This window comes from Erpetoichthys calabaricus, chromosome 11 (genome assembly GCF_900747795.2).
Source record: "Erpetoichthys calabaricus chromosome 11, fErpCal1.3, whole genome shotgun sequence".
NCBI classification, from domain to species: Eukaryota; Metazoa; Chordata; class Cladistia; order Polypteriformes; family Polypteridae; genus Erpetoichthys; species Erpetoichthys calabaricus.
Window position 1 is genome coordinate 29,773,353 of NC_041404.2, and position 26,912 is coordinate 29,800,264.

The following is a 26,912-nucleotide window of genomic DNA, read 5'->3' on the forward strand; positions in this document are numbered from 1 at the left end:
GTGTTGGGGAGGTGTATCTGTAGGTTAGTCGAGAATTGTTTAAACCAGGGTATGGGGGGAAGGGAGTTTAGGATAGCCCAGGTTTAGAACTGTACAAGACGGAACAAACAATAGTGTAAAAATAAAAATGCATAGTATTGTAAATTCTACTCAATGTTTAAATACAAAAGTAAAATGGGTAATACATTAAAAATAGTTTGCCTTAATGCTGTAAGTATCAAAAATAAAACAAGCGAGTTGAAATTGTATGTAGTGGAGCATAATTATGATATTATAGCATTTCACTATTTTAGTAGTAAAAGAACAGTCAAGGAGGAGGTGAAGTGCATCAGGAATTGTAAAGGGGGATTAAAAAAATGCAGACAGTGAAACAACAGATGCTCTAAACTCAAATTTTCTGAAGTCTTCACATGTGTGAAAGTAGATAACCTCTTAGCGGTAAAAGGAACTACTAAGGAGGTACTGAGGGATTTGGAAATTATAGATGGAGAACTACTTCTCAGATTAAATAAGCCGAAATCAAACAAATCACCAGAACCAGAAAAAATATTTACCCTCGAGTTCTTAAGGAGCAACACATGGCAAGAACAGGAGTTTTGCTGAACAGTCAGCATGGTCTCAGCAGAAGGATGTCATGTTTTACCAACAGGCTGGAATTCTGCTGGAAGGAACAAAAGGATATGATCAAAGTAGAGCATATGATGATATTTATCTTGACTTTCAGAAAGCATTTGATAAGGTGCCACATGAGAGGTTGAGCATCAAACTAAAAGAAGTGGGAACTCATGGTGATGTTTTTAGATGGGTGCAATGGTGCCAGGAACCCTATCAGAATTGGCTGACATTAAGAGTGGTGTTCCATAAGGGTCAGTGCTAGGGCTGCTTCTATTTTTAATATATGTAAATGATTTAGATAGGAAAATAAATAGCACACTGGTTAAGTTTGCAGATGATACCAAGCTAGGTGGATGACCTAGAATCTGTTGAATCATTACAGAGGGACTTGGACAGCACACAGGCTTGGGCAGATTAATAGCAGGTGAAATTTAATGTCAGTAAATGTAAAGTATTACACATAGGAAGTAGAAATGTTAAATCTGAAAATACAATGGTTTGGTCTGAAAATCAAAAGTATACCTTATGAGAAGGATTTAGGAGTTGTAGTGGACTCCATGCTATCAACTTCAGCCATTAAGAAGGCAAACAAAATGTTAGGATATATAGCACAATAATTATTTAATAATTAATAATAAATATAATTTGCATTTATATAGCACTTTTCTCACTACTCAAAGTGCTCAGCAATTGCAGGTTAATAGCTTTGCTCAAGGGCCCAACAGAGCAGAGTCCCTATTGGCATTGACGGGATTCGAACTGGAGCCACCACTCCACCAATGTCCAACAGTGTGCCCAAGGATGTTATGCTGAAGCTTAATAACGTACTGGTGAGGCCACATGTGGAATACTGTGTACAGTTTTGGTCTCTAGGCTACAAAAAGGATATAGCGGTACTAGAAAATGTCCAGAGAAGAGTGACAAGGCTGATTCCAGGGTTACAGGGATTGAATTATGAGGAAAGATTAAAACAGTTGAGCCTTTTCAGCAAAAGAAGATTAAGAGGAGATATGATTGAAGTGTTTAAAATAATAAGGGAATTAGTACAGTAGATTGAAACTGTGACTTTAAAATTAGTTCATCAAGATCAAGGGGGAATAGTTGGAAACATGTTAAGGGTAAATTTCACACAAACATTTGTAAGTTTTTTTTTATGTAGAGAACCACAGACACATGGAATAAGCTACCAAGTAGTGTGGTAGACAGTAGTACTTCAGGGACTTTAAAAACTAGACTTGATGCTTTTTAGAAGAATTAAGTGGTCAGGACTGGCAAGCTTTGTTGGGCTGAATGGCCTGTTTTCATCTAGATTGTTCTATTTGAAAAAATGTGGAGTCTACATTCGAGTCCAAGACCAGGCTTGAGTCCTACCATCCTTTTATACACAAAGTGAGTTGACAGCAAACAACATTGCAGGCCTGAATTGTTGTTCAGCTTCATTGTGACCTATAAATTTAAACAAGGTCTGGCACTTTCTCTCATTCTACACAAGCAAAAGTGATCAAAACACAAAATGAACAACAGATGTTTACTCACGTAACTTCTGCATCTTTTATACTGTTTCTCAACGGAAGTGCTCAGCCATGTGCAGCTTTAATAACCTGGTTATTCACAGAAACCTAGTTTCTAAAATGCCATGTAAATCCTCATTCTGGGGAGTGAATCTGAGTTATTGCTCTCTAAGAAACCAGCTCAACACACAGATTTGTCCATGACATACCTAGATATTTGGCCATGTAAAACTTAAATTTGTTACATTTGAGGATTTTGTAGTCTGCAGATGTCAGTTGCACCCTGTTTGCTTGCCTGTCTGTTAGCTTTGTATATGCTTTCATCAGCCACAGGTAGAAGCATCCACAAGATAAATTTCCTGAGGCAAATGCTCTGGTGATCGCATTCTTCCTTGTCCTGGTTGAAACTGTCTGTGTCAGTATTTCATAAATTACTACATTTATGTTGGTTATCTAAGCTCAGCATCACAATCTCGGGAACAGTGTTGCGTGTAGTGTGTTAAAAGTAACATGCTTTATGTAGTGTGGTTACCTTTTAAAGTAATGAATAACCTAATGCATTATTTATATATGTGAATTTCCCCTTGGGATTAATAATATCTATCTATCTATCTATCTATCTATCTATCTATCTATCTATCTATCTATCTATCTATCTATCTATCTATCTATCTATCTATCTATCTATCTATCTATCTATCTATCTATCTATCTATCTAATGAAGTAAAAAAAAAAAGTGATACTATTATCACAGCAGATATTATTATCCCAGCAGCACTTGGAGTAATGCAAAGAACAATGCGTACCAGCTGCTCATTTTCAGTGCTCAATTAGACAGCCAAGCAGAAAGGAGCATGTTGCATGCAATCTGGTAACAGAAACCTATAAATAAAGTACCTGTTTAGTTTTAATCCAGGTATTTGCTATAGATATATTCAGCAGTATGACTCTGTGGCCAGTGTTCATACTGCAAATCATCGGTAGCTTAGGTTGAGGATGTAAACATTTTATGAAAATTATCCCAGATTTCACGCTTCTTTTCAGATTGATGACATTTAACTAATTCTTGCACATTTTAATGACAGAACTCCAGAAGTATACTTGCTTATGTAAACAGGATTTTAGATTTTTTTTTTCTTTTCAAGAGTACAATTTGGGTAAGAGTAAGCCATTCAGGAAACCATGTTTCTGCCTTAACCAAATTACTTACCTTTATTGTGGTTTTGCCTGTGTGTAAACACACTCCCTCTCTTAAGGATTCCCTTCTTGTCTACATATAAAGTCAGTAGTGCCCAAACCTTAATTACTGCGTTGTCAAACTATGGGAAAATTCATGAATGGTTAACATTTTGGTGGTGACCTGCTGAATTTATAGTGAGGACTTGCTTCAGTATGGTGGGCAGGTGCACATTGTACTCTTTCTGCATTCTTGCTGGCTCAAACAAACTTTTCTTTTCTTTTAACTGAAAGCTCCAAACCAACTTTCATCAGCTGCTGGAAAGTCCTACATCTATACATGTGAAATCTCCTCTTGATAAAAAGCCAAAGTAGCTCCTTTTGCAAAAGAACTCCCATTTGAGAGCTGAGATTACCACTGCCTCATGTATCTCTTGACTCTATTCTGTCACTCATGACAGCACACACTCATTATGTCAGTACTCTGTATGCCAAAACTCCATAGGCTATCGGCAGACCATTACTCCTGTTTTTCTTGTAGCGGGTTTTCCTGTAACTCTCTGTGAAGCTTCTCTGCCAAAGCTTCCTGAAATTCTTTCCCATGGAAATTTCTGTTGACTCATTTTTTTTTACACCCTTCTGTGGAACCTGTGGTTTACATATGAATGGAAATTTTCAGTATATATTTCCAGATATCTACGTATCCACTTAACTACTTGTATCTGTCTAGATACCTCTAGGTTCTTCACTTATGGTGTACATATTTAAATACTGTTTGGGTGTTTAGAGTCTTCTACAAAACACAGGAGAAAGACCCCCTTCATTGATTTCTTTTTTATAAGGCGGCAAAGAAAAGATTTGCTTTATGTTACCTTATTAAACTGATATGGCATCAAAATTTACATTTTTAGTTACTGAATGCAACTGTAATCTAAAAGGTTGAAGTAAAATATATTATCTCTAAACAAGCCATCTTTGTTGTAATTGAATATATTATTCAGAAGAAAGAGATAATACATAGTAAAAAATAATTATTACACACAATATGTATGACATTCTTTTCCGATCTTACTGAGGTACAATTTATCATGAAACATTTTAATTGCTGAAGTTGCAAATTATTATATTTTGTTATTCTGCATTTCTTCTTTGTATTAGTTTGTGATATATATCGTCTATGATAATATCTTAATTGTTGTGCGTGCATGGTCAGTGCACCACAAGTGAAGCTAGCGTAGCTGGCTAAAACTGAGTGAGCAAGCAGCGGCAGGGGATAAAGAGCCCCGTAATCTACGTTGTTGGATTTAATTGTAAGATGTGGCTTATCCTCACCTGCTTGGAGGTTGTCTGGTTTTGAAAAGAGTGATGTGGCTTAAAAGACAGCAATCTGCAAACAATGTTAAGGACAGCTCGACATCTTACTTGTTGACCATCTGCGAAGTGAAATTGGTCTAGTACAGAGTCCTGTAGGTGTCGGGCACAAAAAAAAAAATCAGTTTGAACACCTGGGGCCTCATGTATAACGCCGTGCGTAGAACTCACACTATAACATGGCGTAAGCACAAAAGCGGGAATGTGCGTACGCACAGAAAAATCCAGATGCAGGAATCTGTACGTACACAAACTTTCACGTTCTTCCACTACATAAATCCCGATCAGCGTGAAAAGTAATGCACGGGCACGCGCCTTCTGTCCCGCCCCAACTCCTCCCAGAATTACGCCTCTTTGAATATGCAAATCGATATAAATAGCCTTCTGAGAAAAGACAATAGGAAAAGCACGGGGGAAAATATAAGAATTTCAGCAAATACCAAGTGGAGGCAAAGGAGAAACGTACTATTTGTTGGTTTAAACAGTGGTATAATCAACAAAAGGAAGTTGATCAAGTGACATAGTGTCGGAGAAACTCGAAAGCTCAAGTTCACAAAGTCACATAGTGCCCGAAATAAAAAAGAAATTACATATCAAAGTCGCCTTGAAAAGGCAAGTCGTAGCCCACCGTCTGAGTGTCATATGAAAGCTTATTAGGGTAGAGAGAAAAAAAATAGGCACACAGTGGGGAAAAAAGCACGAAATGTCAACTTTAATCTCGAAATTTCCACTTTAATCACGTAGTTTATTTTGCCATTAAAGTAGAACATCATAAACTTCATCTTAAAATCGTTTAATTTACTAGTTTCTCAAATCCCATTGTAACTAAAGTAGGAGGTTAAATGCTTTATTCTGTATTTGATCTTCTTTGTGCTCTGTGTGTGAATCACTACCTGCTTCTTAAACGGGTTTTCTCTTTCTCCGACAGGACACATAATCCATTACATTCATGATATTACAGCTCTCTGAATAATTAAAATACTGAGATGTATACGTGATATCTTTTTCATGATGATATGAGTTAAAGCATGTTATTAAACATGGGAACACGATGGCGCAGTGCTTGTTCATATCTCACGCAAGAGGCTTGCTGCGCCATGCACGACCTTCAATGAAATAATTTATTACAGATGTACTGTCTCTTTCAAACGTACTAACCTCCAATTCCTGTCCTTACTTTTCTTTCTCCAAATACCCAATCGCCACACAATCAGCTATGTAATAGACGTGAAGCCATTTGTAAGCTTAGAACGCCGATTCTTCAAAACTTTTAAGAAACATTGAAATATCTTCGTAGTACGTGTTTAATTATTCTATCCGTCTATCTTTCCAGTGTCGCATCAGCGCAAGAATACAACGCAATGCAGGAACAATCCCTGAACTAGCTATCGCTGTGGCACCGTGTCCTCACATGTTTAAGTATTAACAATACAGATTATTTAAATGAAGTTAAAGTTTTATCTGTATAATATAACTAGCAAAATACCCGCGCTTCGCAGCGGAGAAGTAGTGTGTTAAAGAAGTTATGTAAACATATATATACATATACATATATACATATATATACATATGTACATATACACATATCTACATATACATATACATATATATATATATACATATACACATCCACATATATATACATATACTAGCAAAATACCCGCGCTTCGCAGCGGAGAAGTAGTGTGTTAAAGAGGTTATGAAAAAAAAAAAAGGAAACAGTTTAAAAATAACGTAACATGATTGTCAATGTAATTGTGTTGTCATTGTTATGAGTGTTGCTGTCTTTTATATATATAATATACACACACAGACACACATAAACATATATATACATATACATATCTACATATACATACGTATATACACATATACACATCCACATAAACATATATATACATATACAAATTTACATATCTACATATATATATATATATATATATATATATATATATATATATATATATATATATATATATATAGACATACATATATACATACATACATTCACATATATATATATATATATATATATATATATAAACATATGTACTTATTGGCTCCTGTATTTAGGATATAGCAGGTTGGATAATGGACGGATGGACATCTGTATGCATAGCCGTATTTGCCAGTTTTCGTTTTTTTTCTTTGTTCAGTAATATTTCAGTAAACCCGGAGCTTGTCAGTTCAAATCCTGGTACTGACACCACTGTGTGACCCTGAGGAAGTCACTTCACCTGCCTGTGCTGCAAAAAACAAAAGTAATGTAACAAATTGTACCTCAGATGTTGTAAGTTGGTGGAATAAAGGCATAAGTAAAATAGATAAATATGTATTATACACATAGGAACTATTCATTTATTTTCAGTTAAGTCATCTGCAGCAAACTTTTATAAATGAGGGTTTCTGATTTTTAGATAGTGCAAACTGTTTCTTCTTCATTGACGTTTTCTCTTGGAGAGCTTTTTTCATTTCATTGAAAATGAAAGCAGCAGCTGCCAAAATATGTAGCTTTCTTATTAATTTTTCAACATTGTGTAAAATAAATGTATAAAGTAACATAAAAGGTTTAAATACTGGTTATCCTTTTACACTAAAATATTACTAAAGAGATACAAAAAAAGTAAAATGGATATGTTCTTTTTCTTTAAGGAGATTAAATATTACTGAAGAAAGAAAAAAAAAAATTAAACAGCCAAATGGGGCTATGCATACGAACTTAAAAGGTTTAAATAAAACAGAAATATATAATTTATTTTTACTTGCTTAACTTGTGGAGGGTGTATCCTGTAGCAAAGCCCTAACTTTTTTCGTGAAAGCCCGTTTCAGTAAATAAGTGTTAAAAACAGGTGTAAAGATATTGACAATAAGCTACGCAAACCCAGGAAGACATGGAATCATTTAAATCAAGTATCATTACATCTTCCTTTCTTAAAGAGAAGTAAGGCAGTACTTATAAGCTTACATATTTATATATAGACATACATATATATATACATATATATCTGAAGCCGTGCAAGCACACTGTTGAGAATGCAACGTATAGTTGTACAGAAGAAAAGCAATCTTGCCTCAAATGAATGGCAACCTTTTGTAGGTCTATGAACTTAATTTAAACTTTAGGTTTACACGGTGCTTTCTTTCCGAAGTACCTGCACTCATGAATATGTCTATGTGTCAGTCGGTCAAATCCACGCGCTTCGCACCGGCGAAGTACCGCTTTTAAATTTTTATTAAGAAGAAAATAAAACGTTTTTAAATTGAGGGAAAATATACTAATAACAGTTTGTTAAGGATCTGTTTTTTTGTGAAGCTGCCTTTACTCGAGTGATCACTTCGACCTGACTTGGTGGCCAAGTATAAGCGTTACCTCGTAGGTAACCACCCATACAATCAGATTGTGAATCAGACTACGAATGCCGTGAATGTAATTACACACTCACTGCACTTGCTTACGGTAATCGAACCTCGGATGTCAGCGCTAGAGGGGCTTAGCAGCGGTGAAGTATTGCTTTTAAATTTTAATTAAGAACAAAAGAAAATCTCAGAGCTTCGATTCCCGAAAAGGAGTGAAGTGAGTGTCCGGTTAACCACCAGGTAAGGCTTATGGTTGGACAGCAAGTGACGTAACATCAGCCACGGTGCCTTCAGTTGTGAGAAGCAGATCATAGAATGATTGAAAATAGTTTTGCATTTACCTTTTTAGTAAAAGGCGAGCTTTTAAGCCTGAGAAATCACCCCGTAAATGCACACGTTTAATTGCACATGTGTTAATATGTATGGTTACACAGTATTAAAAGACAATGAAGAACGTGATTTACCTTTGTTCCCGCGTTTGATAAAAGGCGAGCTTTTAAGCCTGAGAAATCACCCCGTAAATGCACACGTTTAATTGCACGTGTTAATATGTATGCTTACACAGTATTAAAAGACACTCAAAAATTAACGTCATTTACCATCAGCCACGGTGCCTTCAGTTGTGAGAAGCAGATCATAGAATGATTGAAAATAGTTTTGCATTTACCTTTTTAGTAAAAGGCGAGCTTTTAAGCCTGAGAAATCACCCCGTAGATGCACACGTTTAATTGCACATGTGTAAATATGTATGGTTACACAGTATTAAAAGACAGTAAAAAATTAACGTCATTTACCTTCGTTCCCGCGTTTGACTCGTGCTGTAAATCTCTTCCTTGTTTTTAGTTCACGTGATTACGTAGGAGGTGTGATGACGCGATATGTGACTCCGCCTCCTCCATTAGAGTATATGGACAAAAAATATGTTCCAGTTATGACCATTACGCGTAGAATTTTGAAATGAAACCTGCCTAACTTTTGTAAGTAAGCTGTAAGGAATGAGCCTGCCAAATTTCAGCCTTCCACCTACATGGGAAGTTCGAGAATTAGTGATGAGTCAGTCAGTGAGTCAGTGAGGGCTTTGCCTTTTATTAATATGTATAGATCAACATATTTTGCTGCATTTCATCTTAAAAATGAATACCGTCATCATATGTAAATACGCGCTTTATAAAGTGGCGCAGGTTGTGCAATATTATAACTGTAGTGCAAGTTTACATTGAGGTAATTGTACTTATAAGTAAACAGTTCTACAAGGAGCACTTGATGGACTGATTGAGTGCGTTTAGAGTTCTTGGGATGAAAATTTTCTAAACTGCGAAGTCCGTACTGGGAAGTCTCTAAAGCGTTTTGCCGTGGCTGAGTCAGCGTCTGCTTCATGCTGTATACCAATAATTCTCTTTCCGATCAGCTGCTGCTGTGATTCCCCACTCAGATACAGTGATATAAATACTCCGAGTGGTGCAGTGAGAGTAATATGGAAAAAAATGATCTGCTGTGGCAACCCTTAACGGGAGCAGCTGAAAAAAGAAGAAGATGCAGTGAGAGTTACAACGCTAAAGCAGTTATGGTATTTGGAATACTATGGCTATTCCCTGGACCATTACATTGCTTCAGGTTAATTACAATCAGATGCATTACACTAATAAACAATATGCAGTTAGTTTCAGTGTATTTATAAAGCAGCGTCAGGAATGTGGAGCTAAGAAAGAAAGGGTGACCACGCAGGAACAGTAGCACTGCTTTGACGCTGGGTGCCGCCAGTCTGCAAAACCGAGCGGAGAAATTGCGTACGCCAAGGTATGAGGTACTGTGGAAATGTACGTGGCTTTACGCCAAGTTTAGGTTTTATACATCGCGATTTGAGCGTGGAAACGTTCGTACACAACATTTCTGTGCGTACGCACCGTTTATACATGAGGCCCCTGATTATTCTGTTTGAACAAATTACGTACAGTTAGGTCCATAAATATTTGGACAGAGACAACTTTTTTCTAAATTTGGTTCTGTACGTTACCACAATGAATTTTAAATGAAACAGCTCGGATGCAGTTGAAGTGCAGACTTCCAGCTGTAATTCAGTGGGGTGAACAAAATGATTGCATAAAAATGTGAGGCAACTAAAGCATTTTTTAACACAATCCCTTCATTTCAGGGCCTCAAAAGTAATTGGACAATTGACTCAAAGGCTATTTCATGGGCAGGTGTGGGCAAGTCCGTCGTTATGTCATTATCAATTAAGCAGATAAAAGGCCTGGAGTTGATTTGAGGTGTGGTGCTTGCATGTGGAAGATTTTGCTGTGAACAGACAACATGCGGTCAAAGGAGCTCTCCATGCAGGTGAAAGAAGTCATCCTTAAGCTGCGAAAACAGAAAAAACCCATCCGAGAAATTGCTACAATATCACTAGTGGATAAATCTACAGTTTGGTACATCCTGAGAAAGAAAGCAAGCACTGGTGAACTCAGCAACACAAAAAGACCTGGACGTCCACATAAGACAACAGTGGTGGATGATCGCAGAATCATTTCCATGGTGAAGAGAAACCCCTTCAAAACAGCCAACCAAGTGAACAACACTCTCCAGGGGGTAGGCGTATCGATATCCAAGTCTACCATAAAGAGAAGACTGCATGAAAGTAAAAACAGATGGTGCACTACAAGGTGCAAGCCACTCATAAGCCTCAAGAATAGAAAGGCTAGATTGGACTTTGCTAAAGAACATCTAAAAAAGCCAACACAGTTCTGGAAAAAACATTCTTTGGACAGATGAAACCAAGATCAACCTCTACCAGAATGACAGCAAGATAAAAGTATGGAGAAGGTGTGGAACAGCTCATTATCTAAAGCATACCACATCATCTGTAAAACACGGTGGATGCAGTGTGATGGCTTGGGCGTGCATGGCTGCTAGTGGCACTGGGACATTAGTGTTTATTGATAATGTGACACAGGACAGAATTCTGAGGTGTTAAGAGACATACTGTGATTGGGCGGCGATACAAATTGATTGGGTGGCGTTTCATGATACAGATGGACAATGACCCAAAGCATACAGCCAAAGCAACCCAGGAGTTTATTAAAGCAAAGAAGTGGAAAATTCTTGAATGGCCAAGTCAGCCACCTGATCTTAACCCAATTGAGCATGCATTTCACTTGTTGAAGACAAAACTTCAGACAGAAAGGCCCACAAACAAACAGCAACTGAAAGCCACTGCAATAAAGGCCTGGCAGAGCATTAAAAAGGAGGAAACCCAGCATCTGGTGATGTCCATGAGTTCAAGACTTCAGGCTGTCATTGCCAGCAATGGGTTTTCAACCAAGTATTAGAAATGAACATTTTATTTCCAGTTATTTAATTTGTCCAATTACTTTTGAGCCCCTGAAATGAAGGGTTTGTGTTAATAAAAAAATGCTTTAGTTGCCTCACATTTTTATGCAATCATTTTGTTCACCCCACTGAATTAAAGCTGAAAGTCTGCACTTCAACTGCATCTGAGTTGTTTCATTTAAAATTCATTGTGGTAATGTACAGAACCAAAATTAGAAAAAAGTTGTCTCTGTCCAAATATTTATGGACCTAACTGTAATTCGTTTAGACAGATAGGCATATTCTTCTTATGGAAATAATCAATCGGGTCTTTCTTCCAGTATTTAAAACACAGATTCCTGCCTCCTCGCCCCGCAAAACAAGAAATTCCAAGAATGTGAGTGTCTGTGTACTGCCACAGGAAAAGAGATCAGGAGCTGCTTGATGATACCTGAGGTGGACAGTGATGTAAATCCACTTGAGTGGTGGAAAACACAAGAAGTACATTTTCCAGACAGGCTATAGTAACTTGGATTTGCCACTCTGTACAGCTGTGGTGAGCAGAAAAGCATCTCTGAATACAGAACATGTCGAACTTTGAGGCAGGTAAGCTATAACTGTAGAAGACCATATCAGTTTTCACTTCTGTAAGACAAGGACAGGCATGGGCTTACCAAAACTGGAAAAATGTAGCCTGATCTGATAAATCTCGATTTCTGCGGAGATACACAGACGGTAAGGTCAGAATTTGGCACCAACGTCGTGAATCCATGCACCTAACCTGCTTATGTGTCAATGGTCCAGGCTGTTGGTGGTGTAATGGTACAGAAAAATGTTTTCTTGGCACACTTTGGGCCTATTTATACCAATCAATTATCATTTGAATGCTATTTGAATATTGTTGCTGACCATGTGCAACCTTTTATGACCCCAATTTGCCCATCTTCTAATGGTTACTTCTAACATGATAATGTACTATCATTTCAAATTGGTTTTATGAACATGACAATGAGTTCAGTGTTCTTCAGTGGTTTTTCCAGTCACTGGATCAGGATCCAATAGAACGCCTTTGGGATATGGTAGAAAGGGAAATTCATAGTGTGCAGCTGACAGGTTCGCAGAAATTGTGTTATCCAATCATGTCAACATGGACCAGAATCTCAAAACAATGTTACAAGAAACAAGACTGTTTTGAGAGTGAATGAAGACTGTACCCTATATTAGTTTAGTGTTCCTAATAATTTACTCATTGAGTGTAGTTATGTTAATAAACTTAATCAAATTATGACATTATATGTTAATCAAATTGAAATTTCTCAGTTTGATTGTTTGCTCAGCCCAGTTAATGTATTCATGTATGTACAGTGATCCCCCACTATATCGCGGTTTCAGCTATCGCGCCCCCACTGTATTGTGGATCTTTCTGTGGAACATATCGTATTTTCTATTGTGGAAATCTACGGTTTTATAGTGATAATTTTTTATGGATTTTTGACAACTTTTTACATTGAAATAAGCATTTTTTCTATGCTAATCTATTAATAACAACAATGTATTACTATAATTATAACATGTATATACCTGTACTGTATATAAATAAAAATGGAGTAAAAATTCAGTAAGTACATCCTACCTGTAGTGTACTTTGCAGCCAATTCATAACATAGCGTACGGTTTTCAGCAGTCACTACGTGTGGTAGACAAAAATTCGTTAGAACAATATTATAATTTATAATAACTAATGTATACGTAACATTTAAGCAATACACTAGCAAATCATAAAACATATTGCTACGTACAGGAAATTCATAGAGTCACAATTCATAACGAAATGTACATACGCTTTTCATTTGTCACTATGCATGCTAGACAAGAGTTCGTTAGAACAATATGTATTATAATTTATAATAACTATAACATAACTGTAAATATTGACTAAAATGCAGTAAAAAGTCAATATGTATATAAAATAATGAACATTTAAGCAATACAGTAAGTCATTAAATATACTTACATTGTACACTACGGTAGACAAAGATTTTCATGTTACCGTATCCAGATGATTTCTTACAAGGCAGTTATTGGCTGAAAGAGGAGACTCGACCAATCAGAGCGGGATTTTCATTCTCTTGGGCTCTGATTGGCTGCTGCTAACGTGGTGTAATCTCACAAGAACAGCGAGCATGGGTTCGCTGACGCATCTCAGTTCTCTGTGTATCGCGTACCTTGCTTGTGGTCCGATTGTTGTGAGCAAGCATTTTGTGAACTTTTTGTTTTGTTTTAAGCCCTACGATGGCTCCCAAGCATGCGTGAGGGGTATTTTAAGGCTTAAACTATAAAAAAAATGTTTATTTATATGGTCTTTCTGTATAGCGGATTTTCACCTATTGCTGATGGGTCTGGAACGTAACTTCCGTGATAGGTGCGGGATCACTGTAATTTGTGTGGGCTTTGGTTGATTTTATTGAAATCACACAACATTCCATACAAATAGATCAATATTTACAAAAATAGGATCGAAAACAAATCAACCCCCACCCCTGAGAAAGAGAACATAGCCAGCAAAGTAAAACTTAAAGCTAGTAAAAATAAGTAAATAGATGAATTAATAAGTGAATAAAGATAAATGGAGAAGAAAAAGAAAAGGGGAGAGAAACTGCTTCCTCAGTGCTTTAAAAGCTTATTCTAGAATATTATTTATGAGGTCCTGCCAGGTTTTGAATTCTGCATAGATCCTCTAAATGAGAATTTGATTTTTTCCAATTTCAAATAATGTATAACATCATTTACCCTGACTTAGAATAGGTGAGTTAGGATTCTTCCAGTTGAGCAAGATAAGTCTACATGCCAATAATGTAGTAAAGACAATTACATTAATTTGTGTATGGTTTAAGTGAATTGTACTGTAGGTGGAAACTTGAGCAAGTGCTCTGAGCCTTTACTCAATGAAGAGCGACTATACAGAATTAAAATAAGTTGAATCTTCAGTTGCAATATTATTTTACTTTTATTATATTATATTTATTTTTACATTGTCATTTTAATTTACCACCCCCCATTGAATGCCTCTTTTACTACCAGTCATGTTTTATTTATTTATTTATTTTTATTAAAGCTGTCTCTTTTTTTCCTTGTGTTGCAAACAATGACATACTTCTGTTGTTATGAAATTGCATATTTCAGTAACATTTTTCCTCAAATTGTGTTAACTCTCTTCTGTGTGTGTTGAGTTTCCTCATCTTCTCTTACAAAATTATTTTTTACTGTTTTTTAGTCAGATTTTTGATGATGTAGAAATGCAAATTATTATGTATTTGTTGTTTTCAGTAGGCATATTTTCTAAGCAAACCTCTTTCCATGTGCCTTACCATGTTTTGAAAATAAAGTACTCAGTTTGCTTTCCATTTATGGAACTTTTATGCATTTGAGGAGATAGATATTTGACCAGCTAAATACATTATCTATCTATCTATCTATCTATCTATCTATCTATCTATCTATCTATCTATCTATCTATCTATCTATCTATCTATCTATCTATCTATCACTGTGTATAATCATGAGTTATCTTTTATCAATTTTAGCGTACATGCCTCAGATATCACTTTTTCTGTTATTGTTTTCTAGACATACAGTCCAAAGAAGAAATGTATTCCAGTGAAGTATGAAGTTGGTGATTTGGTCTGGGCAAAGTTCAACCGTAGGCCATGGTGGCCTTGTAAGGTCTGTTTTGATCCACTTTTCAGTGCCCATTCAAGGATGAAAGGTATGTTATAAGTTAATATTATTTCAAATTAAATTCATTTTTCCTGTATTTTTTTATTTTTAATTATTATACTGTTTAATAGTGTTACCGTTTATCAGAAGGATAAACTGCAAAAAATAATGGAGACTACCAGAAGAGAAAAGCCAGGAGACATGCAAAACTGAAAGTCCATCCTATCTTTTAAAAGTACATAAAATGCTAATCAAGAGTCATAGTCTAAGAATCAGAGAAACAAAAAAATAAAAACTCTTGTGAATTCTTTTTAATTTTTCTGCAAACTCAGACAGTGAAAAAAAATGAAGAGAACATTGAAGTTTCACCTCAGAAGCGTAAACACAACATAGTGGTTGTCAAAATAAATTGCTGAAATGAAGTCAAAAAAATAGTGAACACCTGAAATTATAACAGGTTTTATTTTATGCTTTTCACAGGTATAAATCACTGAGTTGTTGGCTTGAATCTGCAGGTAGTGGATTTTGCAGATAAGATCATGTGGAGCAGTATAAAGGAGCTGTGAAATATTGGGTGATGACTGTGGCGTTGGAGGGTGGCTAAGTAAGGAGATGAAACAAACAATGCAAAATCAACTACCTCCTTTACTCTGTTATTACAATACATATACAAGTTTCTTATAAAAAAACAAAAATCTTATAATGCAACTACTTTCTTAATTGAGGTATTACTGTATAAGATACCACGACATATTTTTCACTAGACATTATCTTGTCTAGTAATACTACAGATACCTCCTGTAATTAGATTTGGAGTAATAGTTGTTTTATTACAGTTTAATAATTAGAAAAAAGTTTTTTTTTACTTTTTTTTTTTAAACTAGTATAATCATAATGTGGGACAGTTCCAAAACCGTCTACTAAGTGAGATGAGTTCCTGTCGACATCAGACACAATTATAATCTTGTCCTGTGTGCATATTTAATAACCAAGTCAAAATAAGTGTGTGCAGTACAGGGTTGTGTAGTACAATCGTACTAAAAGTACTAAAAAAAAACAAATGTTAAACGGTACAGTACCATAATTTCTACCACTTATATTGAAGGAGGGTTAGGAATCTGGCATACATCTTTTAATACATTTTCTGACTTACATACACTGCAATAGAGGAGATGGTTTAATGGAAGATTAAATTTGAGACTTAAGAATTAATATGTTACCAGTTTAAAACCATCTAAACAGTCCTTATGCCGAGAATCTTGTATATGTTGAATACCTTGTAAATTAAAGACTTTTGTAACAGAAGAATGTCAGGCACAGGGACAGTTAAGAGTAGCATGTTGGACATAAGTGGTCATTGGCAGCATTCAATCAGCAAGGGATCATTATGAGATGATCTTGTCATAGTGCACATTTGCGTCAAGAAGACCTATTGCAGTGTGCAGGTGAGCTGTGCACTATCAGTGAATCATAACAGGCTATGCAGAAAGAATAATAATAATATTCAAACTGGTGATTGGGAACAAAGTTGCATACTAACATAACCTGTCTCATGAATAGGTCTAACAGTATGGCAGTTGCATCGTGCTGACTGTTATGACATAAAAAAAAATTATGCAAATGCATAAATTGGAATTCTTGTAAATCATGAAACGTTTGTATAATATATAGTACTTCTCCTGATTTGGACTGAATTATGGTGCAATAATGAATCAGTCATACTTAACGCTGTCATAGAAAATAGTATGTGAGTAGTATAAAATGCATAAATCAACTCAAATGATAATTTTTCAATAAAACATAAAGTTGTTCCTCCAATTAAAAATTGCCCAAATGTATAAAGTGCAGGAAGCACCAAGTTGCAGTGCCTGTTACTAAGTGACAGTGATCCACACTCTAGTGGTATGTCTCTGCTTATTAACAACAGCAAATTGATGGACTGCTCTGAAGGGGACAGTTTAAAATTTTTAGAAGGTACTAGTTGTTCAAGTGAAGGATGAGGAGGGTCACTACAGTTATTGTTGGGCAGTTGAGGTTTATGGGAAGGGTCCACTTGTTAATTTCAGCAAGCTACACGTCCACTGCGCTTCTTAGCGACTGAACAATTTTATTGTTGTGCTGTTGACCTGATACATACACATCAAAGAGTATTTAGCGTTATACAACTGCTTTACCACTAATTTACAACTGCTATATTGTTTTGCCATATGAGGACCAACATTGTGTCATTGGCACTGTATTGTACACAAATTCAGGTATGCCTGGAATAAGCACTGAAATTGACTGCTTACATGTGAAACTGAACTTTTATGGCATTATCAAGAGTCTGGCATTTATCAGCAGACAAAATTAAGCATCAATCAGTTTTCAAATGGTGTGTGATGCCAAACTATAGATATGTAATATTGGCCTCAGGTGGCCAGACAGTGTGTGCCATGTTTGCCTCTTAAATTACAGTAGCCTGTTGAAGAGGTGTGAGGATAGAGAATTTAAAGAAGTAGTTCTGGGTGACCAAGCTTTGCCTTTCCATCAGTATCTTCTGACACCTGTCTACCACCCATCCAGGCCTGCAGAGCTGCAATGCAATCAAAGTCACAAAAAGGCCTGCTCTTCTATTGAAAGGATATTCGGGGCCATCCTGTGTTTTATAGTAAGAGTATCAAAACTTAGGTAGAAGTTGCTCAGTTTCTTGTATGGTGAATAATTTGACTTTTTTCAAAGCTAGTCTTTTTACAAAGTTCAGCAAAGAGGTAATTTGTTCTCTTAAACCTGATTTAAATGTTTCCCAAAGTACTCTTGTAAATGTGTTCAAAGTAACATCAGTTTCAACAAAAAAATTGGTTTGTACATAAATAGATTTAATGTTATTATTAATAAATTATTACAGTAGTTGAAGCAGCATGTCTTTTTTTTATTCTTTAGCAGAAAACTTCCTGCAGTGTAAACAAAGAGCATTGACTGAAGACTTGTTTTATCAGTGAGTGAAAGGCGATTGAACAATTAGCCTTTATGTTAAAGAAAGTAGAGTAATTAACCTAACAAAAGTAATTGGAGAAGTTGTCTTGTGCAACTGGACAAATGGCAAGAAAACCTATTTTATGGAATGCCCTTTTAATTAAAAGCTTGTTTAAAATGTGGTAGTTTACACTTTTAATTAGGGCTGGGTGATAAAAAGATAAAGGTAATTATCGCGAAATAACTTTTCCTCAACAGAAATGTAAGACATAGTCAATACAAAGTGGATAGAACTCACTCCATCAGTGTTCTTACAGACAACACGAAAGGCCAATGACAATGAAAATAGTGCCATGCTGAACCAATCATGTGGCTGGAATAGAGTTACAGCCAGGTCAGGTTAGGTTGACACACACAGTACTGAGCGTAGTAGCAACTGGCAGCAGCACATGTGCTAATGTTTTGGGTGCAGCCGACGTGCACTATGCATTTAACTTGAGCTTGTAAAATGCAAACAAAATATGACGCTTACAAAATGCATTTTCCTTGTACATAGACTTTTGGCAGTAATCTAACTTCATAGTGCATGCCAGTATCTCAGAAGTGGGAGCGAAATCAAAGAGGAAATAATGAAAGAAAATGTTAACGAAAGCCCAAAAATCGGTGTTACCAAAGAAGACACCCCAACAGACATGGCCCAAGGCTTAAAAGATGACGACATTGTTGAAAAAAAGGGTCCGTGGAATTCGGTAGTGTGGAGCTATTTTGTCTATTTAAAGAAGCAGAGTAGCATGCAAATTGTGTTGAAAATATGTTCTACAAAGATAGGTAATACCACTAATCTTTTGTACCAGCTGAAACAGTGCCATCCATTAGAGTGTGCACAATGGAAGATTTTGCAGTCCCGGACCCAAGCAAGTGCTACAATAATGAGGATTCTTGTTACTTTTTTTTTTTTTTTTAAACTTTTTCCCACCTACTCTCACAGTACACCAACTTGCACCTGCCTGCTCTCGCATACAGTTGTTCTCATTTGTCCTGCTGCCACCTACAGATTGCTCCCATTAAGGAAAAAAATCATGTATGGTTGATAAGCCTGTTTAACTTAATCTTGTACAAAGAGGTGGCTGAAGGTTTTCCCTCTTTGTCCCACTTGTCTTTTTCTGCAGTGATTCTGCTTCATCAGTGTTTAATACAGATCTTCTCAGAAAGGATTAAAAAAGAGCAGTGTAAGCAACATATCTTGTTAAAGCTTTGCAATTAGGCAACCAATTACTATTCTATATTGAAATAAAGTATGATCTATGTTAATAATTGATATTTATTCCACAAAAATGTGGAATGGACACGGAAGGTAGGTGCTGTCTACATACAAGTTGCACATATAAGTTTAAGCTTAAACATATGCTTTTCTAGCGTATTACTTGTAGCTTAACAAACACTCACCACTTTCTCACAGTACTTTTTGCTTATTAATACAAGCACACTATAACCAAGAAAAGCACTGTGAATGTACATGCATCTTCTTGTGCCTGCTAAGGGCTCCTTTATACTTCACGCTCAGAACGCGTACGCGCCCGCATCATGGCTGCCACGTGTTCTCAGAGTTCATTTGATGCGTCCTCTGAGTAGGTCCTCAGAAATTAACATGACGGGTGCGCGAGTTGCAGTACCAGCAAAAAGTCAGGGGGCGCAGTGTGCTAAAAGTTGGAATGTGACATCAGAGTCTCAGTTTACTATCTACATGTGACAGAAAGCTTTGCGGATCCTACGAGATCGGTGTGCACGCTTCAATATTTGATGAATGGTTCGATGTGGTAAAGCAAAATGCCGACATACAGATGTATTCATGGTGCTTTTATATTCAAGCATCGCATATTCCCGATCGCAATGACACGATACATTTTAAAAGTTTCACATACCGTTTTCTGTTCCGTCTTTTTTTCTAGGGCTTCCATCCAGTCCTGACAGCAGCGGATCGCCAGCTATAGATAGCCACATCGAGCACATTAAATGTATGATATTCTAACTCTCTGCACATTTAGAATCCTTAGATTTATACTTGATATCACTTTCATGATGAAATACATTAAAGTATGTATGTTACATGTTACAGATAAATCGGTAATTTCGTTTAAATAATGAATACTGGTAATAATTACACACATGGGGGTTACACGGTGGTGGAGTGTTAACGCTGCTGTCTTGCAGGGAGTCACGTCGCTGATATTCCCTGCCTGGAGTTTACATGTTTTCTTGCTGGGTTTCCTCAGTGTGCTCCGGTTTCCTTCCAAAGATATGCAGATTTGGTTACACTAAAATGACGCTAGTGTATGTGAGTGCTTGTATTCACCTTGCGATGAGCTGATGCCTTGTCCAGGGATTGTTTCTGCCTCGTGCCCAATGCTAGCTGAAATGGACAAATCCCTGGACTGATAGATAGATAGATAGATAGATAGATAGATAGATAGATAGATAGATAGATAGATAGATATATACTTTATTATGATGGATTTAATCATCCATCCATTTGCCAACCCGCTGAATCCGAACACAGGGTCACGGGGGTCTGCTGGAGCCAATCCCAGCCAACACAGGGCACAAGGCAGGAAACAATCCTGGGCAGGGTGCCAACCCACCGCAGGGATTTAATCATTAAACATCATATCAGAGATATTGCGGTAAGGTGTCATCGGGATTTAATGGGTGTTCCAGGCAATTCACAACACAGCGAAGCCGAACCTGTTCTCACCATGATAATATCTCGCATTGCCACCTGGTGGATTCCTCCAGATTTATGCAAAGTACATGTTCAAGTATAAACAATACAAAGCTTGGGTAGCAGGAGTGTCCGCTGCAGCATGTGTCGCGTTGCGTGAAGTATAAATACGGCCTAACAAGCTCTGAGATGAAAGAGGGCATTACTAACAGCTGACCACCGTGTGCACAATTAGTAGGAAAGTGAATATTTTGCATATATTCCAACTCCAAACTGTGTAAACTTAAATGCTTATTGGATTTAAGCATATCTGGTGATGTGTATTTGTTTAATGAGGGATGGTTTGACCCAAGGAGATAAACACCCTATATCAAGGTGTGCATAATTATTAGGCAGCTTGTTTTCCTCAGGCAAAATGGGCCAAAAAAGAGATTTAACTGACTAAATTGTAAAAAGTCTTTCAGAGGGATGCAGCACTCTTCAAATTGCTAAGATATTGGGATGTGATCAGAGAGCCATCAAACGTTTTGTTGCAAATAGTCAACAGTGTTGCAGGAAACGTGCTGAGGAAAAAGATGCAAATTAACTGCCAAAGATTTCAGAAGAATCAAACATGAAGCTACCAGGAACTCATGATTCTCCAGTGCTGTCATATTCCAGAACTGCAAGCTACCTGTAGTGCCCAGAAAGTGTTCAGTACTCAGAGACCTAGCTAAGATACGGAAGGCAGAAACCCAACCACCACTGAACTGATGTCAAGACTGGGCCAAAAAATATCTGCAGACCGATTTTATGGACTGATGAGATGAGAGTTACTCTTGACGGACCTGATGGATGGGCCCATGGCTAGATCAGTAACAGGGACAGAGCTCCACTTCGACTCAGACGCCAGCAAGGTGGAGGTACTGGTGTGGGCTGGTATTATTAAAGATGAGCTCGTTGGACCTTGTCGGATTGAAGATGGACTCAAAATCAACTCCCAAACCTGCGGCCAGTTTTTAGAAGACACTTTCTTCAAGCAGCGGTACAGGAAAAAGTCTGCATTTTCAAGAAGACCATGACTTTTATGCAGGACAATGCTCCTTTGTATGTATCGAAGTACTCCACTGTGTAGCTAGACAGTAAAGGCCTTTTTTTTTTTAAATGTCAGAAATGTTTATTTATAAATTTTGAGTTGTTTCTTTATTACTCTCACTTTAACAGATGAAAATAAACAAGTGAGATGGGAACATTTTCATTTTTCTTTTAATTGCGTAATACTTCTGCACACTAAAAGCTGCCTAATAATTGTGCACACATATGTATTCCCCTGAGAATGTTCACACTCACATTTCCTTTGTAAAACATTCAGGTTTCAGATATATTAACATTTTGGATTGACTGATTACATTGTATTTGTTCCATATTAAAATGAATCCTCAAAAATACAGCTTGCCTAATAATTGTGCATACAGTAGTGCAATTGCATTAAATTGCAGTTATTACAAATTTTTACAAATCTCTTCTTGTTCCAGTGCCTTTTCAATCCTCTTAAGTAATAAAAGATATAGAAACGGAAGCTTTGGACTGAGACTGTTGCTGCTTTGTAGAGCATGTGGATAAGAGTTGGTGCTGAACAGTTTGTTGTCAAGTTCTTTCAGTAATATGATTCTAAATCAGTCATCACATCTTTGAACAGTTTCAGAAATTAGACCATAGTTGTATCTTTTTGTTTATGGTCGCCAATCATCACATTGTTCGAACACTGAATTTACCACTATATCCTTTCTCCACAGACCTGTTTGAATGCCATGTTGTCAAGTATGTTTAAAATACCTAACTTTTTTACACTAGCCAGAAGCTGTGCATTTTCTGGGTGCTTTCTCCATTGCTGGTATAAAAGCACTTGGGCACTACAGTTTAATCTTTAGCCACGCAAGACAGCTATTGTGTTTGCTCCTGCATTAGTAACAGTCAATTCTGAAAACTTGTAAAGCACAGATGTTTTCACCTGTTTTAATTGAGCTTGTTTCAAATGGGGTTGCAAAAAAGCACCCTTGACACAAGATTGTATGTCTCATTAATATAATGGATGGTAGCAGACATGAAAGAGGTTTCCTTAAAGTTTTAGGTCCAAATGACAGCACACCCATAATTATTAACGGTCTCTAGCTAATTTTCCCAAAGCTGCTTTTTAGAACAGTAACATGTTTGTGGTAGTCATCATTTGTTTTGATTGTTCAGTGAAAGATGTTAGCTTGCTTTTGAACTCATTTAGCTGGACACCAGCCTCAGTTTTAGGCCCTATAATGATAACATTGCACATGGTCTGTATACTGTAGTTAATCTTTGTAATTCCATCATGTCTTCTCCCAGACCAATAGATACATCAGATCTTTTAATTCTAATTCTTTTAATTCTAATTCACTTGGTGGAAAAGCTGTTGAACAAATTATTTTTGTTGAGGAAGAGGAGTATTCAGATGAATTAATCAGGCTGTTACCAAAGAAAGAAGATGTGTGCATTTTTCTTGTCCTTCTCTTTGTCAAACAAATCTATTGTGTAGTAGGAGAAAGGTTACTATTGTTTTTAGACTTCACATCCACAATTCTTCAGTTTTCTTGTGTGGAACATTCTGATAGCTCTTAGTATAATGATTAACTTCCAAGTTACCAAACCAACAGTCCTCAAAATTAGGAAAAATGCCAGTAACTCTATTTTAAAAAGGCTACAAAAACGTTTTTTTTTTTCTTTTTGTATTTAATGTAGGAGTAATAATAAGTGAAAATATCTTTTAAAATATTTCAATCAGTCAGTAATATCCTGTGGCATTTCTGAAGGAGTAAAAAATAGCTTTTACTTAGTGAGAAATTCAATAAAAGTAATACAGGTATACGCTAAATAAACTAAATTTGAGAAATTTGTAACTATGAGGATTCATCTGTCTACGCTGTCTTGACTAAGGGATGATCTCTGTCATATGACAATAGTGCAAACATAGTGTTAAATTGTAACAAATAATAATGTTAGTTTTTTATACTTTCTACTGTTTTAATGTATCTGTTTAGATGTTTGTATTTGCTGTTTTGACCGGACAGATCCATCTATAATGAACAGTCTACTGCGACAGCTGCATATAGGATGTGGCAAAGATTATCAATGACACCAAGTGCTTAGTTGTCATACCCAAGCAAAGATTGGTAAACTAGATATAAATATTTTTCATCATAAGAAAAGAAAGAGACTATCTGGAAGGTCAAGTTAATATACTGAAATTCTTTTAAACAAGTGGTTGCTCTAGAAATTGTTCTCACTTTAGAAAAGTTCTGCTTTTTAAAGAACAACTTGACAGACACTGTGTAAATATGAAAATGATGCCAAGACTCTTCTGAATCTAACACTAGCTAGTTTAACAGCCACATTCCTCTACCAGTTATTGTTAAATGTAGTATGGACTTCATGACTTATTATAAAAATAAAAAAGAATGAATACTTTTTTATTACACTAATGCTAGAATGTACTGTTTATCCACGTTTTAGACTGAACAACGATACCCACAATACAGTGGATTGTGGTGTAATTTGTGCCTATACCAATAGGAATCTCTTTTACTCATTTCAGCAGACTTGATTATCACTTTGTACAGTAACCTAAGATCTCAAAACAACTTTAATATTTGATACTCAACTGATGGTGTTTAGTGGACGTTATAGCACCACATGCAATGATGTTGGCATCAAAGCTGCATTTCTTTTCTCATCTTAAACACTGTTTTCCATAAATCATTTTATTACATTCCTTTTTATGATAATACACAAACAATTGGTATAAATAAATAAATATAGTCTTAATAATCTACGTAAAATTATGAAATTAGCACTGGTCTTAGAAATTTGCTCAGATTTGAACATTGATGTGCAAGTAGAGTGTTCTCTTGACTGTTTCAGTATTTGTTTCTGCTTAGCATTTCCTTATGGGTTAACCATACATTACTTGACGTAATGCTCTATAGGTAACATATTTACATGTATGTTTTGGTTTAACTTTACTGGCATCATATTCCCTTTTTATAAAATTATTCTTATGGCTTTCATTTTCAGAACCCAGTAGAAGACCCTGCCGTCAGTACTATATCCAGACCTTTGGAGAGATGCTGGATCAGGCATGGGTGGCAGGGAAGGCCATTTTCCCTTTCAAAGGACGTCACCAATTTGATGAACTTCCTGTGTTGCGCAGGCGGGGAAAGCAAAAAGATAAAAACTACAAATATAAGGTGAAAAATTACTTATATATGTGATGACTATCATACAGCTTAATTTGTAAATAAGGATGTTTGTGAAATTAAAATCTACACTCAGAACTAAAATGACAATAAGGCTGTCAAGACAAAGGCTATCACTGGAACAGATGATTTAGCTTTGAATGTTTCATATTAAAAATTGATTTTTGTTCAGATATCTTTGAATGTGGATTTGAATACTTGGGGCACTGCATTGATGTTTCTGCATGAGGTACACAGTTCTTTCAATCAGACATGATGTTTTCACAATAAGCTGTTCATTAATTACATTTTTCAAATGCAAAATAATCCATGTCACTCGACTGCTCAGGGAGACTGAGACCATTCACATTTCATCCTTTTTTATCTTTTTTGGGGATAGGTTTTGTATCTTTTTCAAGTTTTTTTTCTCTTTGCATGCAGTTTTGTTGCTACTTGGGTCTACATTTCTTTTAAGGGTGAATGTAGCCTTAGCAAAAATGTTAATTGCCTATAGTTTTGTGGACTTGCTTGAAAAATGCATTTGTGCACTGTACCTGTTGGATAAATGCAGCAAACAGCTGAAACAAACCATGCCTCTTTTCAAAGAGCCATTACACAACCTCCTTGCATCTTTTGTTAAGATTTTTTCTTTAATCTTTATTAACATTGTGTTTTCCTGCTAATCACTCAAATGTGTTTTCATATGTTGATGCAAAGTCTGTTTGAATAAAGGAGTCAGCTAAAAAATGATTTTGAAATACTGTTTTATTACTGTATTGTAATCTTTTTGTTCATTTTGTGAAATATGTTAAAAACTCAAAATGCCTCATTATAAGAGAAACTTTGTCCCTGGTACACAGTCATGGATTGGATTGATTTAGAAAATATACAGATGGATTGGGAGTGGCGCTACCAGAAACTAAAACAAACAGAGGAAGAACTTTGTGATAACAAGTGATATTGCCAGGGGTTTGTCTGTGCAAATGACATCAGCCCCATTGTGTAGAATAGGCAGAATTAAACACATAGATTATAGTACTTTCCCGCTTTCTTTTTGATAATGATAGTTGTAATAAATGAATAGTAAGAGTGTTTAATCTAGCAGTAATATAAGTATCTTATAGAAAAGAAAAACTATTTTAATTTACTACAGACTAAGAAAGAGGGAATAAAGGCTTATATAGTGTGACTTTGTACAGTAACTCTTTTGGATTAGGAATTTCTCCATGCAGTTTGCCATTATTTTCTTTATAACTATTTTGTGTTGGCAAGGTACAATAAATTTCCTAGAATAGAAAGATTAATTAAGCGCATTCACTCAAATGTTTTATTCTTTCACCATTTTACTTCATAACTCAAAACAGAGAGTTATTGAGATTTGAAATTTGGAAGAAAGCTAAAACACATTTTAAATAGTGTGGCTATGTTTTTCATATTTTGCAGAAATTCATAAAATCACAGTCCTGTTCAAAAGCTTTCTCTACTAACATGTAGGTTTATGATCATAAGCAGGGTTACCACTGTAATAACTCATGTTACTGTTCAGCAGTTACTTTTAGTAAATTGCTGTAATAAACATAATTTGAGTCTGAACTTAAATGCTGAGAAAAATGGGGAATGTCTTGTATAAACAGGCAGATCATTGCCGAGCTCTGGGGCCCTGTAACAAAAGGTTGTCCTCCCATGGCCTTATTAATTCTTGGAATCTTAATTTCACCAGTTTCTTTTAGATTGTAATATTAGCTTCAGTATCCATGCATGCATTAGTAACTTCTACTAAATGAGTTGAGTCCAAGCCATTTAAAGTACAGTTATCCCTGGTACGATTCTTGGGAGGTAAAGGCCCAGGACTCCTGCAAATGCGAAAATCCTTGAATGTTTTGGCCCCCCACCTCATCTCCTCATACTGTACTGATGACAGTAAACCTTACCATTAACTTAGT

General features: G+C 36.1%; 1 protein-coding gene across 4 annotated transcripts in view; it reads left to right on the top strand.

Annotated features, from left to right (window-relative positions):
• LOC114660282 (histone-lysine N-methyltransferase, H3 lysine-36 specific-like) overlaps positions 1 to 26,912 on the top strand; it is a 153,791-nt gene that overhangs the window by 42,239 nt on the left and 84,640 nt on the right. For all 4 annotated transcript variants that reach the window (XM_051933835.1, XM_051933834.1, XM_051933833.1 and 1 more), the window contains exons 3-4: positions 14,965 to 15,103; positions 24,809 to 24,981. In XM_051933835.1, coding sequence (XP_051789795.1) covers positions 14,965 to 15,103; positions 24,809 to 24,981 — 312 coding nt within the window. The remainder of the gene's footprint in view (positions 1 to 14,964; positions 15,104 to 24,808; positions 24,982 to 26,912) is intronic.